Genomic DNA, 18,066 nt, shown 5'->3' on the forward strand with positions numbered 1-18,066 from the left:
ACGGCCTAGAAATGATATCAAATTGCGAGTTCTTTGAACAGTTGGAATTTAGCATGAATCCAGTCATCTAGGTAACAATGGGTAGGTATTACAATTTACGCCTATAAATGATATCTTTTTATTTTTATTTAATCTCATTCTATTCCATTAGACCAATGGGCCAGCTAAACCACTGATAACCAACGGCATAACATCAGCCGAAACTGACTCGTGGGCCGCAGCATGAGAGCACTCGGATCCATCGACGAGCAAGATGGCAAGTTCATGAGCCACTTGTTACAACATCTAGCTAGGCTAGAAATGATATCCGCTAGAGCGACGTCCTGGCACTTCCGTCGCACCTTGTCCATTTTTTCTTTTTAAATCAGGGTTGCCGAGACATTCGTTCAGTCATTCTCGCAATCAGGAGAGTCCGTCCAGTTCTTAAATTCTCGGGTGGCTCGTGAGTCGTAATCAAGATTCAAGAACGTGATGAGCTGCCCCACTCCCCAGTGCCCAAAATAAAAGGAAATAAAAAAGAATCCAGTGAACCACGTCAACTCCGGCTTCTATTATTGCTGGCACAAACGCAACCACATTTAGCTCCGTCTAAGCTCCATTACTCCACACAGCTCATTTCGATTCTTTAAGCCGAAACTGGAGAGAAAAGGAGTAAGGCGCCGTTGAAACACACGTGAATTTCTCGAAGATTTGTACGGAAATTGAAGTTCTTCCGTAAAATTCGTGCACATTTCGGCATCTCTAAGGAGAAATCTAGTCCAAACTCCAAAGCCAAAGGAAAAAGCTCGTACTTTGAGAGAGAGAGAGAGAGAGAGGGAGGCGGACTAAGGCTCAATGCGGCAGAGATCTCCCGTGCTGCAGCTGAAGCTGTGGCTGCTCGCCGTCTCCGCGTCGCCGACTCTTCTTGGTGTCCTCGCGGCCGATCTTAGCAAAGGTGAGCCTTTTAGCTTGAGATTTCGTCTTCCTGCTGAAATCTTGCTAAATGCAGCATAGCGGTGAGGCCGAGCCTTTCCAATTTCTTGCATTTGTGCAGATGGTGTTGCATTCGTAACCAAATCGAGAACTTTCTGGCTTCCAGGATAACATATTTCGTGTCTACTTCGCCTTTTCTTGCTCTTATCTCTAAATCTAGCCATGCTAGGCTCCCCCAGTTCTCGGATTTTCGCTCCCTGATGTTGCATTCTTGACCAAATCAGTTGTTGTTTAGTTTCTGCAACCCTGGAACTTTCTTAGAAGGCCCATCTATCTTCAGCTCTAGTCCCATTTCTGTGGCGAATTGGGGGCGGTTGACGGAACGAAGAATGGAGTCTTACCCATTTTGAGAAACTTTGTGTATTCATTCAGCTGATATTGATTGCTTCTTTGTTACTTGTAAGTAGTACAGTTATCGCCCTTTCTTGCTCACATGTGCATACATTGTGCTGAACATGCCATTTTAAGATAAAGCTTGCTCAAGCTAGGACTGAATACGAAGGAGGCTTGGGAAATTTAGTAGTGAAGGAAAGCAAACATCCAAACCTTCCTTTCTGTATGCTCGACTGTCCTGATTTAAAGAACCTCTTGCTCCGTATGTTTTTTAGCTTAAATTTTCTGTTTCCTATAGTTCTAATTGTCTGTTTATTTTCAGAACCATTTACCATCCGCATAAGCTGCGGAAATTTCGACGATGTGCGCACGGCGCCAACCAATACATTGTGGTACAGAGACTTTGGTTATACCGGAGGCAGGTTTGCAAATGCCACTCGCCCGAGCTTTATTATCCCCCCGCTGAAAACGCTTCGATATTTCCCGCTGTCTGATGGCCCTGAAAATTGTTACACCATCAACAACGTTCCGAATGGGCACTATCAAGTTAGGCTTTTCTTTGCCCTAGTGGCCAATCCTAGTATTGACAGCGAGCCAATTTTCGATGTTTCTGTTGAGGGTACCCTATTTAGTTCTTTGCTTTTGGGCTGGAGCAGCGATGATGAAAAGACATTTGCGGAAGCTTTGGTTTTTGTTCAGGACTCAAGCTTATCAATTTGCTTCCATAGCACGGGTCATGGCGATCCATCAATTCTTTCTATTGAAGTTCTCCAAATAGATGACAATGCCTATAACTTTGGCCCGCCATGGGGAAAAGGGACAGTGCTTAGAACAGCCAAAAGGTTGACATGTGGTTCTGGAAAGCCTGCTTTTGATGAAGATCTGAATGGTATCCACTGGGGTGGGGACAGATTCTGGTTAGGGGTGAAAACTTTGTCATCGAGTTCTGATGATCAATCTATATCAACCGAGAATGTTATAGCAGGGACATTGCTTGCACCAAATTTTTATCCTCAAAGCATCTACCAATCAGCTATCATGGGCACTGATAGGCAATCAAGCTTGTCTTTTGAAATGGATGTCACTCCAAACAAGAACTATTCAGTATGGCTTCACTTTGCAGAGATTGATAATGGGGTAACTGCAGAAGAACAAAGAGTATTTGATGTACTCATCAATGGAGACATTGCATTTAAGGATGTTGATATAGTTCGCATGACAGGAGAGCGATTTACTGCTCTTGTTCTGAATAAAACTATAGCTGTCAGCGGGACAACACTAAAAATTATCTTGCAACCTGTGAAAGGAACCCGTGCCATTATTAGTGCCATTGAAGTGTTTGAGATAATCCCAGCTGAAAAGAAGACTTTGCCTCAAGAAGGTTGTTGTTTAACATTCTCCAAACTCAATTTTTTGTTGTTTCTAGCGGTACCAAACTTAAGTTAATAAATGTTTCAAGCCTCTTTTATTTGGGATCTTGCAGAATGCAGAGGATCATGTAACTTTAAAAATGGATAAAAACCATTTAATGATACATGGCGATAGTTGATAAAATCTAGTACCGAAGAAAGTTGCTTTTATTGATTCTAAATAAATAGCACAACTTATGTCTGTTTTGAAGCAATAGAGATTTACATGGTTACCACCTGGAATTAGCTATTAGTTTTATGTATTAATTTCTTGTTTTCGACTCCCTATAGTGAGTGCATTGCGGACTTTGAAGGGTTCACTTGGTCTTCCTCTTCGATTTGGTTGGAATGGTGACCCCTGTGTTCCTCAGCAGCATCCATGGAGTGGAGTTGATTGCCAGTTTGACAACACCAAAGGGAATTGGGTTATTGATGGATTGTACGTTCTCTATATCATGCTGGTCCATATCACAAAGATCGATAGTTTTTTATGATTAGCATGATAGAATTCATTCTATTTGTTTATCATTTGAAATTGAAAAACCTGTGCAGTGATTCGTTATTTGTTTAGATAACATACAACGATACTGTTTCTATATAAATGCTATCTATTGATTTGTTTGAAGCTGAAAAGTTTTATGTAATGATTGTATTTCAGTTACATAAAACTAATACAAAAGAAAAAGAAGGCCGGAAACATTAAGAATATATGAATTTTTTTGAACAAATGAACATACTATTCTTTAACTAAATATCCTAATTTTCCATGAGCTGACACCAAGTGAAATATCCTGAATTTGATGTTCTAAGCTGTTCTTAAAAGAAAGTTGAAGCAAGCATACTAGTTATACTAGGCATTACAAAAATTGGCACACAGTCTTGTTGTATGACACATTCAAAATGTCTATGTATTTATTTGCAATGTCATTCCATCAAGTCCTTGTCTCCTTGCAGTTTATTGTCCATGTGACATTCTGTAGGATTGCTTAGCGATACTCCGGTGAAAGAGTTGATTCGGACAATTGAAGTTTTTTCATATGCTTGTTCAAATTCAGAAGTTCAAGGGTTTTTCTTAGTTCTTGTTGTGTTATCATATTTTAGGAGCTTAAACCTCAACATTTTTTTCTTCCCTATACTCATTACAATTTTATAAATTATCCGTCAGTGACAATTCGTTCTTTTTGTTGCAAGTATTTAACACTACTCCTTGAATGTGCAGAGGTCTTGACAACCAGGGTTTGAGAGGGTTTATACCTGGTGAGATATCTAAGCTGCAACACCTGCAAAGCATGTGAGTTTTTATGTACAACACAGACATAAATACATGATTATTTGAAAGTATTTTATTTAAATTAGCAATACCAGTTCCCATTACCTGTTAAAGTATATTGTCTGCCGTCAGTCCACAGATCTTTTACCGTGAATTGGTTGGTTGATGAAGAGTATCGGAACCAAAGGTCCTGACTCCTGAGTTTAGGACCTGGTTAACACAATTTCCCGGGTGGGGGGGGGGGGGGTGTTGCCCCTCCCTTTGCACATCGTGTCCATATTGTGGGCCCTAGACAAGCCTAGACGCGTGTGTGTGGGTTCATGGTTTTTTTGGGAGGGGGTTTGTGTAAAAATGTCTAGTATATCGTCCACTTTTCCTCAACAGTGTATGCTTTGTGTAAAAATGCATAAAGCTCTAACATTTACTAGACATTTAGAAAATGTACTCTAAAAAACCTGTAATACTTTTAGACCATTAGCTGCAATTATTGTTAATGTGTATTTTTTTTGTAAACTCTGGCAACATAAAGGACCACTGGAAATGGGTTGAAGCATCAATCTAGTGCCTCTTTATAATTCCTCCAAGGGATTTGAAAGTATATTTAAAAAACTATACAGAAAATCTGATTGCCTAATTACGTTTTCATGCACAATGCATGGAAATCAGCTAACTTTATTGAGCTATTTAGCATATACCGGTGTTTATTCTTGAGCTGATGGAAACTACTACATCTATAGTTTCCTTGTATTTCAGATGGGTTTGAATCTCAAACTTACAGTAATTTTAACTATAGGGCTGATTCTGAATCTTTGGGATGGTTTCCTGTGTCATATGCTGATAATATTAAAAAATAAGAAGAAGCTGCAAACCCTTCCATGATACAAAGGTTGACCTCTTCAAAATATGAAATGCTTGCTGGTTGTATTGTAGTCCATGGTGACATGGCTGAGTTGAATGACAAATAATCCAGTATTGTTTAAGAAGTTAAAAATCGGATTGTGGATTGTTTCATAATCTCTTATGCCCTAATATCCTAGGAACTCGGATCATGTGATTGCTCAGCATTGCGACCAAATCTAAATGGAATGATTGTGTTTCTTACCATCCTAAGAAAGCAATGGCACTTCCTGTCTGACAGAAGTAACTTCCTGTCTTGTCAAACAGAAACTTAAGCAGCAATAGCATCAAGGGTAACATTCCAACCTCTGTCGGCACCATCTCTGCTCTGCAAGTACTGTAAGTGCACTTTAACACCGTCTATTTCAGTACCTACGTGATATTTCTGTTCTTTCAAAGACAGCCTAAGCCACAATAGGTTTCTCTCATGAAAATAAGAGTATATAAATGTTGCAAATGTTATTCCAAACTCATTAAGTTTCCATCTTCTTGATGTATGATGCCAATTGATCTCGGATAGGTGATAGTAGGGAAAATTTATTTATTTGGCTGAAGTGTTCTCACTTTTAGTAATAGTAGGATACAAAACATCAGAAAAGGTTATTGCGGTAATTAGATCTTGCATCATCAGATTAAAGTTTTCAATATCCCTGGTTCTTTATATTCACTGAGAATTTTCTGGCTGCTTATTACCTGGTCTCTGTAGACATGGAACTCATCTTATTCAGCACATCTTGTGGCATATGACAACTAGAAAAAAAAATGCTGTTGCAATCAGAGGATTAAGCTCATGTCATTGACATGTCAAAGCTATTTTTTATTCTTTTTTGTGAAATTGGTTCAACGAAAATATTTTCCCTCACTTAGATCAAATAAATGTTGTTTCATATGAAACTGATTTTTATAACTATCTTAGGGATCTGTCATACAATGAACTTAATGGATCTATTCCTGAGAGCCTTGGCCAGCTGACGTTTTTACAGACACTGTGAGTGCATTAGTTATGCATGCTATTCTGTTTTCCATTTATGTTTGTGCTTTCCTTCCTCTTAACATAAAAGAATTGCTTGGATTCAGGAATCTGAATGGCAATCGTTTGTCGGGAAGGGTTCCGGCCAATTTGGGAGGAAGGCCTCTGCACAGAGCTAGCTTTAAGTAAGAAACCACTCCATTTGTAAAAAGTTCTCTTTTTCATGTTATCACTGTACATAGTTGTGTACAAGTTACCAAATTTTCCTCACGCATAACATCATTTATACTAATCTAGACACATACCCTGAGTTGTCATTTCTCTTAGTACTAACATGAATGGTAAGGTAACTTAATAGTGTTGTGACAACATTGCAGCTTCACGGACAATTCTGGATTATGCGGAATCCCTGGGTTACATGAGTGTGGCCCTCATTTATCTGTGGCTGCGAAGATTGGCATGGCTTTTGGGGTGCTTTTAGCTATTCTGTTTCTAGTTGTTTTCGCAGCATGCTGGTGGAAAAGAAGGCAGAACATTCTCCGTGCTAAAAAATTAGCTGCAGGTAAGAATTTGACCAGTTGTCTAATCTGAAAGCATGACGTACAAAGTTTCAGGTGGTAACGGACTGAATCGACTGATTGTATTGACCTTAATTTGCAGCAAGGGAAGCTCCTTATGCTAAATCAAGGACCCAATTTACGCGGGACGTGCAAATGACCAAGCACCAGCGCCCACCTGAAAGCTCGCGAAGTAGCAACAAAGAAAGCTCGCCATTTGCTTCCATAGCTAGTTGATAGCCAACAATGCTGACTTGGCTTCCATTCTGCTTTTCTTGTATTCTCGTTCGCAGATTTGAAGAACAAAGTTGTAAATACTAGGTCAGTAATAGTGTCTATACTCCCTTTTTTGCTCGAAATTTGGTCCAGGAGAACAGTCAAATTAGAGAGATTATCAGGTTCTTCCCATCTGCTGCTCTGACCACAGTCACCACAAACGGGTCGATGTCGCGATTCATGACCCCGGATCGAACCACCTGGATTGCGGGTCTAGTTTGCTGCTGTGACGCCACCGGGATGAAACCGTCGGGAGAGGAGGATTACGCGCCCGCTGTTGCCTCTTGTCGCTCGCCATGGGGATGCTTCGCTGCTATAGAGAGAGGCGCCAGGGCTGTGAAGGCCAGAGGTTTCTGCTGAGTGGAGATTAGGGGTGTAATATATATATAGCTCATTATATATCTTATCCTATATTTTTTCTCAGAGTCGAAGTCGGACACGGATAGTACTATATAATTATTTCTTCATCCTGTGTCCTATATATATATATATATTAGAGTGGGAGTCAGAGCTGATAGTGTTGTAAGCTTTCAGTTAGTTGGATAGATAGAAAATTTTCACTTCATTTGCATCTTCACACAATACATTAAACAATATAGGGGTATAAATAAAGTGAGTATATAGAGAATGATCGATGAGATATGAAAACAAGAGCATTCAATATTATATGTCTATAGATGTGTGATAATATACCTATATATTGTCATATTTTTAAGTGCAATCACAATAGATTTTCTCATAATACCTAACCATCAGATACTTTGAATGAATACCAGTCATCATGTATCCTATCTAATTTTTTCTCGGATCCGGATTCAAACACGGATAGTGTCGAATAGTGCCAGGTACCATTGTTGCATCCTATATTTACTTCATAAAACTTCGGTTGGGCGGGAAATATTCGTCCTGTTTTCACCCATAGTTTGATAATGGGTTGAGTAGTGAATGTGGCATAGGACAAATATGTTTTCTTTTGTTATTTTTTGGCTAACATATACATGTGTGGATGAATCGTGGTCATATTCTACTTTGATTTGTCGTGAGGTATACCTCTTGATACCATATTTTAATTAGGTATCGACCTATGTCCCATGACTCCGTTTCTTGGCCCAATCAACCCAAATTTCTAGTGACTATGATTCCGACTATACAATTTCTACTTCATTGATCAGGCATGTCGATTTTTTTATTTGTCAATTGGTTTGAACTTTTGAGCTCTGCAAACTGCTTTTTATCAGTAGCAGTGGCGTTGGGGTGGGAGAAACCTGAACTTTCGTTGGATCTGTAAGACCATCTCCAACGGTTTCCCTTCAGGGACCAAAATCCCTTCACGACGGGATTTTCGTTCCCTTCAGCGCTCCAACAGTTTCCCTTCACGGTTCCCGTCACGACGGGATTCCCAGAGTCATTCCCTTCAGGACGGGATTCTCTCTCCTTTCCCTTCGCGATTCCCCTTGAGGGGAAGTTGTTGGAGATGAGAGGAAATAAAGGGAATGAGAACGGGGAAGGGAATCGGGAAGGGAACAAAATGAAGGGAATATGGTTGGAGATGGTCTAATGTCGATCCAAATAGTTTGTTGTACATTGGTTTCTACCAATAAATGGGAATATGGAACACTGAGACATTTAGTACTGCAGTATGCAATATAGCTTTACAGACCTTCAAGACAAATATATCTGTGTGGATCAAAAGACTGCAGATATTATGCAGAACCAAAAACTGAAACAAGCATTGCTCCCTGCTGCATGCCTTACATATTAGACATCCCAGGATCTCCTCAGGATGCTGCTTATTCTCCATGCCTCGTAAACAGGGCAACATTACATAATATAAATCATCAGGGCGGCCGTCGCCGCACCCTCGCCGTTGCGAGAAGAACTCATCGTGCGACGCCGGGGATGTTGACCCACTGCAGGTGCAGGATGAGCTCGCCGGTCTCGGTGTTCCTGAGCCTGAGGACGATGTCCTGGGAGACCTTGCCGTCCTTCCACGTGATGTGGCTGTCGGTGGCGAGGCAGTTGCCCTTCTCCGGGTGGATCGTCTTCATCACGGTGCCGTCGGAGACGTGGCTCATGTCCTGCTTGGCGATCTCCACGAAGTCCAGGATGCAGAACTCGGCGTCGCCCATGCTGTCGTCCTTGGTGAACGTGTCCTTGTCGAAGAGCTCCTGCAATTCGGAGTACCAAAGAAGACGAGGTTTCTTTCAGGAACAAGGGCTGTTGAAAATTGTCCAGTAGAGTGGCACCAAATTATTGAAATCCTGGAGGAGGGAAAAGGCAGATGCGAGACGCCGAAGGTTGTGGCATTTTTTCATGGAGATGGTGATGAACTTACAATCTTGACCGGCAGCATCATGTTTGTGATGGATAGGGTGAGCTCCTCGTTCCATTCTGGGTTGATTGTGTGATATTTTATACTTGACTTCACTTTCTGCGCAATATATGAAAAGAAGTTCCCACATAAAAAAGTTGGACAAAGAGGCAAAAAGTGGCAATGCAAGAAGGTCATTGAGGATAGAGAAAAATACACAAAAACTTTTGCGGGTTCCTGAAAAACAATAGTGAAAAAAGAGAGACTCCAGCTGTTGTGCCTTTAAAATTGTCAGGACATGTACAATTTTGTTGCCTAGAAAGATATTTACATGAAAAAACTAGTTCTTTTAGCAAATAGAATAAAGATAAGGTGCTTATGGTAGTATCACTGCTGCATTATGCATCGGTGCTTGGATAGTCTTCTACGAGATCTTAAGTTTACGTGACTATCTAAGCACCGTAAAGAAGTGTTTGTACTGAATCTTGAACTCTTAGGTGAATAAGACATCCGAAGCATCTTGTTGGAACTTGGTACTCCTCACGTTGTGGTTGCCCAAGCGTTTAGGAACAATTTGTTATTTGCACTGTAAAATTTCCTTATTCCTTATATGACAGTATACATTATCTCACTGACAAGTGGATCTGTCAGACCGTGACACTATCGGGAACTTTGCAAAATTACATCGAGTAAATGTTTTTGCTGCCGTTCGCTTCCACAAAATGTTTTGACAAAATCCACTATATTCTAAACATGAATAAAATCTGGTACCTCTGTGCCCTTGCCAAAATATGATCAGAGCTATTTCAAAATAGATATGCTATAATACAACCAAATGTTGCAACATGTGGTTTTTCTCGCTATCCATTTCATCTTTGGTGGTAGGAACCTTCTCAAGAGTTAGGGATTAGGGTTAGGATGAATTTGGTTCTAGGGACGGATTTCACCACTAACTCTTTGGGCTTAGAGGAAGACTGGGGCAGCGAAAAACTGGCAGGATGGCGGTGGGCGACGCTGTTAAGGGTGGGTGGCAACAAGGAAGGGAGTGGTAAGATGGTGTTAGTGGTGAATCTAGTAGCTAGAGCTGTCGAATGAGAGAGGATGGCATAGGGCGAGGGTGCATGGGAAAGTTTGCTTGAGGTGAGAAAGCGGGGGAAATGGTGCGGGTTAGGGCTCGCCGGCCTCGGAGAAAATGGTGAAGAAAAAGTTCAGGCGTTGAGCGGGAGAAGACAACCGGTTCAGAATTAAGGTATGACAAAATCATAAAGGAAAACGAACCCACAATAAACTTGCATTTGAATTGAATATAGGTGAATAGGCGACGGAACTTGCACGACTTTCACCACCATAAGAATCACACAATCAATCATCTTCGCCGATACTTGCGCATGATCTAGTGAGACCGATAAACAGATGAAAAGGCAGACCAATGGTGATTGAGTAGGTGGGAAATGGAAGCATGGAAAAAAATCGGCTTAGTATATCCGATATATCTGTTTTACCGATCTACTGGTAGGCTCTAGCGCTAAAAAATTATCATATTTATCAGTATTTTATTTGAATTTTGTTCGATATCTGATAAATTATGTTTACCGGTGACATCCCGAAAATTTTATTTATGGGTAAAAAACCCTGAATGTAAGCAGGAGCTGACGGTTTACCTGCTGTCCGAGGCGGAGGACGACGTAGGGGTCGCTGCTGTGGGTGAGGGGGTCGCAGATGGCCAGGTTCACCCCTCTCACCACCCGCACCTTGAGCAGCCCCAGCAGGCACTCCATCTCCCTCCCTCTCCCTGTCCCCTCTCTCTCTGTCTGGTCACGGCAACGCAACTCCCACAAGGCAGAAGAGAAGGCCCACCGTCAACGGGGGACGACGACGAGAGCGGCGCAACGCGAGGGATAAAATTAGCCCCGAGACAGGGCCAAACAAGGCGCTTGGTTTGGCGTCCAACGAGAGCGGGGGTACGTCTCCTTGGGAAGGGGGGTATGCAGCTGCAGCGGCTGCACGCGCGACAACGGCGGGGAGCGCGCGCGCGTCTCGGCCGGCTACGCTTGCTGCATGCGCGCGCCGTACGTGCGGCTCCCGGCTTCCGGCCCGTCGCTCTCTCTAGCTGCTACTCTCTCCCCTTCCACTCGTTTCCTCTGGCACGGATATCTTCCGTTCGTTTTGTCAAAGGAATTGGAGGACACGACCGAGCTCCCCAACGACTTCAGAAGATGATGCAAGTGTCGGCAAAAAAAATTCTCGGGGTGGAAATTGACCCGCGCAAACATCACCCACGCTTGCTAATATCTCTTGTCCGCAAGGCTGCGAGCTGCCTAGGATGGGCACTGCTCGGAGATAGGATACCGACGGTGGCGTTGATATTTTCCTTTTTCTCGACCGTCACTCGATCGAACAACGACCTGTTGCGCCCGCGATGAGGATGCACGCCACGTATTTTCTAGTTCGACTTGAATGCGGAAAAATGGATGGCGGCGCGGTGGATTTTTTTTTTCACGGGATTTTTTGTTGCGGTGGGTGTTTCCGTGGGTTGCATCCCTCAGGCCTTGTTTGGGAAGCCCAAACTCTCCCGGGTTATTGGTCTTTTCCCTAATGGGGTTGGAGGAAGCGGAGGAGGAGGGTTTTCGGGGTTTTGAGGCTAAAGGCGTGAGGAGCACAGAGAGGATGACGAAAAGCAAATGATGACGGTGGGGTGAACGATGAAGTGGGCTCCCCCTCTGCTTTTATACGTGGCAACAACTCTTCGATTGACAGTGTGGCACAACTCGAGGTCACGATCTTCCGTTTTACCGTCACATCACATTTAATGCCCGATACATGCAGAGCAGTTGGGGCGTTAGCTCGAGGAGCTCAGCGCACAACACCGCCCAGGACACACATTTTTCCACCGTAATCATGATTTCCTGCCAGGCTAAAGATTCTTACCACTATCCGAAATCTACGCTGCGCCGGTCCAACTTTCGAACCCGACTAGTGATAAGTTTTTTCCCCTTTGTCCTCTCGTGGGGATGGGACTGTTATTTTTGGGCCGATTAGAAAACCTACTCGGATGGAACATCTTTGGACTCGCTTGAGAACTCAGAGGTGTTTGGAACCTCGAGTAGATGATCTGAGAACCCAGATTACCTGATTAGATGCATCATACTAATCAGAAACTCGAGTCTTACTTGATGACACGGTCGGACAAAATGTTTATCTTTGCTGGCTATGTACTTGATCCGTCAAAGCCTCATTTTATGTATTGATGGGAGGCTTAACGATAACTACTGGATAACTACCATATTCAGGCACCCTAGAGTTTCTCATAATTCTCAGGGCATATCTCTATCTCTAGGAAGGGGATCCTAGATGACAGGAAACTACCCGTATGTACCCATGGTATCCTGTAAATAGGAAAATTTATCTCCAAGAACGGAAAGAAAGACTCCAAAAAGTGTATAACACCCCCTATATATACGGAGCCAAGGACCCTTGTGGAGGACAAGTCAGGAGAAACCATTAGAACTGCAAAGAATGTACGATACCCCCTATATATATGGAGCCTAGGACCCTTGTGGAGGACAAGTCAAGACAAACCATTAGAAGTCATTAGAAAGAGTTGACACGCCAAACAAGCCAGAAGACACATGAAGTCGAGCAAGAATGTCATCCACTACATTTAGATCTATCTAGACTAGCCATATCCCTCTTGTAACAGGCTCAGATCAATACAAGACAAACATGACGTAGAGTTATTACCCTCAGAGAGGCCCGAACCTGTATAAAAACCTCTCTATGTTCTCATGCGATTTATTTACTCAAGGCATCCCCTATTTATTCTACAAATTTGTAAGATCGGTGGTTCACCAAACGTCGACAGTATGTATCTTGACAAGTGATTGCAAACTCCTGAACTAATTGGAAGAAGAAGCGTCTAAGGATAAACATGATAAGTTGTTACATGCTTTCTATATCCAATACTCAAGGAGTCCCAGATTCATACAAAGGCAATTCAGTTAAAAGTAGAGAATTCATTAACAAAATTTTGAGTTCTTTTTTATAGATGACTGACATGCTAAGGAAACTATACATCCAAAAGGGGTCCAAAAGAGGTCTTAAATTCTAGCCTGACACCGTGCAGGAAGAGGAAGGAAGAGAAGACCCTAATACTGATGTATTAGTTGGCTGCTCCGCTACCACCATTGTCAGCATCGTTGTTTAGGGATGAGAAATCAAGTGAATATGTACATTGGTTTATATGTGATGAGTAATTGACAAAGATTGAGTTGAGTTGAATTTGGTTTACATGAGCATGTCTGTGTATTACAATGCATGATTATGATTATGACTAAATGGAGATGAAGAGAAATGGAGTTGGAGAAACTTATGTGCTTGTCTTATAATGTGTAGGTGATGGATGTAACTTGACAGTCGATAGCGGGATGATCAAGGCTTAGTAGGGTGGTTGGTGCCAGACGATCAATAAGGCCGTGCGGAGTCAAGTGTGATCCTAGCTGTACACATGGAGAGTAAGGAAAGCTTGAGAAGGTGGATGAAGACGGCGTGTTGACAAAGTCAAGCGAAAGAGATGTCGGTGCAAGTAACAAGATGGCCTAAGGGATCAAGAGTGGGAGAGACTTGCCGACGATCAAGATCGCAAGACAGAGTACACGTGTCATCATTAGGAAGGTTACTTGGTGTTGGGGAATGGTCTCACAGGCCCCATTCAGATCTTGGGTCGAAGATCTCCACGACCATTGTTTACTAGTAGAGGTTACGATTGTCGTGGGTGTGCCATGTTGCATGAATCATTTGAGAAACCAAGTTGAAATGTGCCTTGGTTTTATTTGTGATGAGTGATTGAAAATGTTGTGGATTTGGTTTGTAGACTTGTGGGATTGCATAAGCATGAATATGTATTGCAATTATGATCATGACTAACCATAGTTGCAGAGAAAAATGGAGTTAACTCTTTTGTCTCTGAGTCTAGGAAAATTGTACACACCGGATGATCCGGCACTGGGATATTTGAACACGCCAGATAGTATGGTGCTTAGGAAATTTTCACACCGGAGTATTTCAAGCTAGAGGTAAAAATTGAAGTGAACACCGGGAGGTCCGACGATGGAGTGATGTGAACGCCAGCTCTTTTCTTGCAGAGAGGTTGCAAACAGGCCCTAGTGGATTTGTAAAATCGCCGGATGGTCCGGCGCTCAAAGGGATGAACGCTAGATGCTTCGTCGGAGTATTTCTTGCAGAGTGTTGCAAGATGGCTGGTTTGGAGAAAAGTACATGCCGGATGATCTGACGATGAAATGATGAACACGTCGGGGCGTTTCTTATACAGAGGTTGCAAGATGGCCGGTCTGCTAGATTGAACACAGATGATCCGACACTGAGAAGGTAACAATGCCAGAGAATCCAACATTCACGTTTTCTATGCGATTTCTCTTTCAGCAGAGATTTTGATTTCTTCTAACTAGAGATGGAGTTGGAGATATGAGTTTGCTTGTCTCATGTTTGTGCAGATGATGGATGTGACTTGGCAGTCGAGGGAGGGATGATCATGGCCAATTATGGTGCTTGGTGCCAGACGATCAAGGAGGTCGGGCGGTTCAAGGGTGATCCTAGCTGTGCACATAGAGGTCAAGCAAAACATGAGAAGATGGATGAAGACGATGTGTTGACAAAGTCAAACGAAGGGGATATCGGTGCAAGTGACAATACGGCCCGAGGGATCGGGAGCGGGAGAGACTTGTCGTTGGTCAAGATCGCAAGACGGAGTAAACATGTCGTCATCGGGATGCTTGCTTGAGGTGAAAGCAAGTGATAGTGAGTTACTCTTTGAGAAGCGTGCGAGGCGGTTTCACGGTTTATCCTCAAAACCGTGGAAGGATGGAGTGCATGTGTCATCATCGCGAAGCTTGGGTCGAGGCAAAGCTAAGTCATGAAGGCGCCATAGCTGTTCGATGGATGAAGCGAAAAATGGACGAAAATGCCCCGGTGGTAGGTAGGAGACCATTGAAGAGGGGTATTTTGGGAACAAGAAATCTTAAGGGCTAAGCAACATCCCTAGGCCTATAAATAGAGGAGTATGGCTGTAGGAGAGGTTTGAGCCAGCCATTTGAGTTTGTATGCTAAGGTTTTAGAGGAAACAAGAGAGCAGAGCTTATCCTTTGTAATATATGAGAGTTTTTTTGTGAGGAAACCATCTTGTAATTTGCCAAAAAGAGGGCTAACCTCTACAAGAAATGAAGTGTATATTTCCTTTGATGCTCATGTTCATCTTCTTCTAGTTTCCTTCTTTTGGCTCCTTTGCTTTGTTGCGAGATTTTCCCTTTTTGGTTTCGATTTTCATTTTAGTTGTTGAGCTATTTCCACTTTGGAAAGTTATTCCTCTTGTTGCTAGAGGAATAAAATTCACATTCAGAATTGATCTTGAATTCCCTTGCTTCTAGATAATCAACTTGGAGAGTTTCTTCACCGATGCACATTTCTTTGGATCTAAGTGTTTTCCCTCAAGTTGCTATGTTTTTATGGAGATGACCTATGGAATGAGTCTCAATCAAACCTAGGGTTCACTAAGATCCATGAGAGCTATGCCTTCTTTGTGCTTTTGATTGCAACTTGTATCTCTCCTGTTTTTGCTTCCGCTCTTAGTTTTTGAGGTGCGTTGTGTGATCAAAATAGAAGAAGGCCATCCATTTTGAAAGAAATGGTGAGACGCCTATTCACCCCCTCTATAGTCGTCCTTCTTGGTCCTACAATTGGTATCATAGCCAGTTTGATCATTTGTTGACCTTTACTGGCTTTCTGATCCACAGACAATAATGGATAGATATGGGAAGATCCCTCTCTTTGAAGGTCGTGACTTTTCGTATTGGAAGGTGTGCATGGAGGCTTACCTCTTGAGCCAAGGAAGTGCAATATGGGAGATTGTGGACTCCAATTATGAGATCCTTACTGCTCATAGTTCTCAGGCCCAAATTGAACAATATGAAGCCAACAACAAGGCTAGAAATATAGTGTTCACTAGCCTGAGTCGTAATGAGTTTGATAGAGTCCGGCACCTCCGTACTGCTAGAGAGATTTGAGCCACTCTTAGTGTCTTTCATGAGGGCACTAACCAAATCAAGGCTTGGCGCCATAGCACGTACAACCAAGAATATCAGATGTTCATGCAGGGCCCTAGAGAGTCTTTGGATGCTATGTTTGCTAGGTTTGATGGAATTGTTGGCACCCTTAGATCCATTGGGATTTTGCCTTACTCTGATCACGAGAGGGTGATCAAGCTTCTCTATACTCGTGACCGTAACGTATGGGAAGTGAAGATCTCGACCATTGAGGAGTCATACAATTATGACACATTAACTTGTGATGAATTCTTCAGCAAGCTCAAATCCACCGAGATAGCCAAGGCGGCTAGGATATACCTAGGAAACCCCTTGTCTTAGAATATGGCATTGGTTTCAGAACCTAGTGGTGGTAGTCAAGCTGGAGCTAATTTTCTTGTGCTAACCCTTCACCTAGTGGATTTTCTTTGTCTTCCTTGATTTCTATCACAGAGGAGAAGGTGGACGCACTTGATGATGAGGATTTGGCATTGATCATGAAGAAGTTCACCCACTTCTACAACAACCGACGAGATCATAGGAGAGGGGGCTCTCGCGCCTGCTATGAGTGTGGTGATACCACTCACTTCAAGGCGGACTGCCCCAAGCTCAAGAAGAGGGAAGATCGCAACTATGAACACGACAAGCACAAGAAAAACAAGAAGCCTTTCTTCATGAACCGCGATAAGATGGTAAAGAAGGTGGTCAAGGTGGCATCACGAGCATTTGTGGCAGCGCTCAACGACATTGACACGTCATCAAGCGAGGATGAGAGCTCGAAGGAGGAGGAGCCGCCCATGAAGAACAAGAAGAAGAACAAGGACTTCATCGGTTTGTGCTTCATGGCAGACGACAATGACCCCGAGCTTGATTCTTCCGAGGTATCACCTTCCTATGACCAACTTTCTGTTCAGGTCGATACCTTGAATGATGCGCTTGTTAGCCATGATAGATTACTCAAGAAAGTAGTTTGCAAAGTCAAGGAACTCAAGTCTAGGCTAGAATGTTCATCTTCTAAGCTTGAGTTGCTTAGTCCTAGGGTCAGGGATGAGGAGTGTGATAGTTGCCTTGAGGTCATGAGTGAGCTTGCCGAGTTTCATACTTTGCATGCTCAAGTTGTTAGTCAGTTTGAAACTACTGAGAAGAAGCTCCTTGAGGAGGAGTCTAGACCTACTCTCTTAGGCTTTTGCAAGAATTGCCCTTTACTCTCAAAGGCTATTCCTTGATGTGAAAGCCAAGCACATATAGAAGCTAGAGTCTAGATTAGAGAGTGCTGAATGTTCTAAGGATGTACAACCAAACTGTTCCACCTGCATCATCCTTAAGGACAAGCTCAGTTGGGTTAGAGGGCAAGTTGAGAAACTCATGGCTGAGAATGAATACGTCCATTTTCTTGTGGAGAAGTGCTAAGAAGGTAAGGGAAAAATGGATTTGATCTTAGCCAAGACTAAGATGTGTACCAATAAGACTGAGTTAGCTTTGGCTTTAGGTTTTGAGAGGGTAGCTTATAATGGGAAGGCTAAGACTATTTTCACCCCACCTATTACCCTTGAGGCTGAGAAAGTTAAGATCGATGTCACACCACAACCCACAAAGAAGAAACCCACACCACAATCGACAAAGAAGAAACCCATACCACAATCCAAGAGAACTTCACAGCCTAAGATGAGAGCCCCTGTGAAAGAGCTTAGAGTGACCGGTAGTCTAGTTCATTAAAGACGCTACCATTGCACCTACTGCTAGAGAGAGGGTCACTTAGTTGGGTTTTGCTTTTGCCGTAGGAGGGATGAGCGACGTGAGTGGGAGTGGAGTACTCGGGACATGTACCGCCCCTCTTTTAGTGTACATGAGCCTTTTCCTCGCTCTTACTCACTAGACTCCCGTGCTCCTTAGTTTCCTCCTAGAGGTGGTGCTCGACGTGGATCTTACCATGATTCATATGGTTTTGGTTCACGTAAACTGTAAGGGGGACCGACC

The 18,066-nt window shown here is 42.9% G+C and overlaps 2 protein-coding genes across 2 annotated transcripts; one reads left to right on the top strand and one right to left on the bottom strand.

The window, feature by feature from the left end:
• Positions 1-354: 354 nt before the first annotated feature.
• On the top strand, positions 355-7,286 carry LOC133893355 (receptor-like protein 4). The gene is made up of 9 exons (XM_062334357.1): positions 355-934; positions 1,628-2,686; positions 3,006-3,153; positions 3,934-4,005; positions 5,149-5,220; positions 5,798-5,869; positions 5,959-6,036; positions 6,229-6,413; positions 6,512-7,286. Exons 1-9 carry the CDS (start codon positions 835-837, stop codon positions 6,643-6,645), a joined length of 1,920 nt encoding a protein of 639 aa, XP_062190341.1. The 5' UTR covers positions 355-834; the 3' UTR covers positions 6,646-7,286.
• Positions 7,287-8,317: 1,031 nt separating this feature from the next.
• LOC133893308 (GTPase activating protein 1-like) lies at positions 8,318-11,150 on the bottom strand. Its single transcript, XM_062334305.1, has 3 exons — positions 10,657-11,150; positions 9,020-9,115; positions 8,318-8,852 (listed from the first exon to the last, which is right to left on the bottom strand). Exons 1-3 carry the CDS (start codon positions 10,771-10,773, stop codon positions 8,565-8,567), a joined length of 501 nt encoding a protein of 166 aa, XP_062190289.1. The 5' UTR covers positions 10,774-11,150; the 3' UTR covers positions 8,318-8,564.
• Between the last annotated feature and the right edge of the window lie 6,916 nt (positions 11,151-18,066).

This window comes from Phragmites australis, chromosome 15, assembly GCF_958298935.1.
Source record: "Phragmites australis chromosome 15, lpPhrAust1.1, whole genome shotgun sequence".
Taxonomy (NCBI): domain Eukaryota; kingdom Viridiplantae; phylum Streptophyta; class Magnoliopsida; order Poales; family Poaceae; genus Phragmites; species Phragmites australis.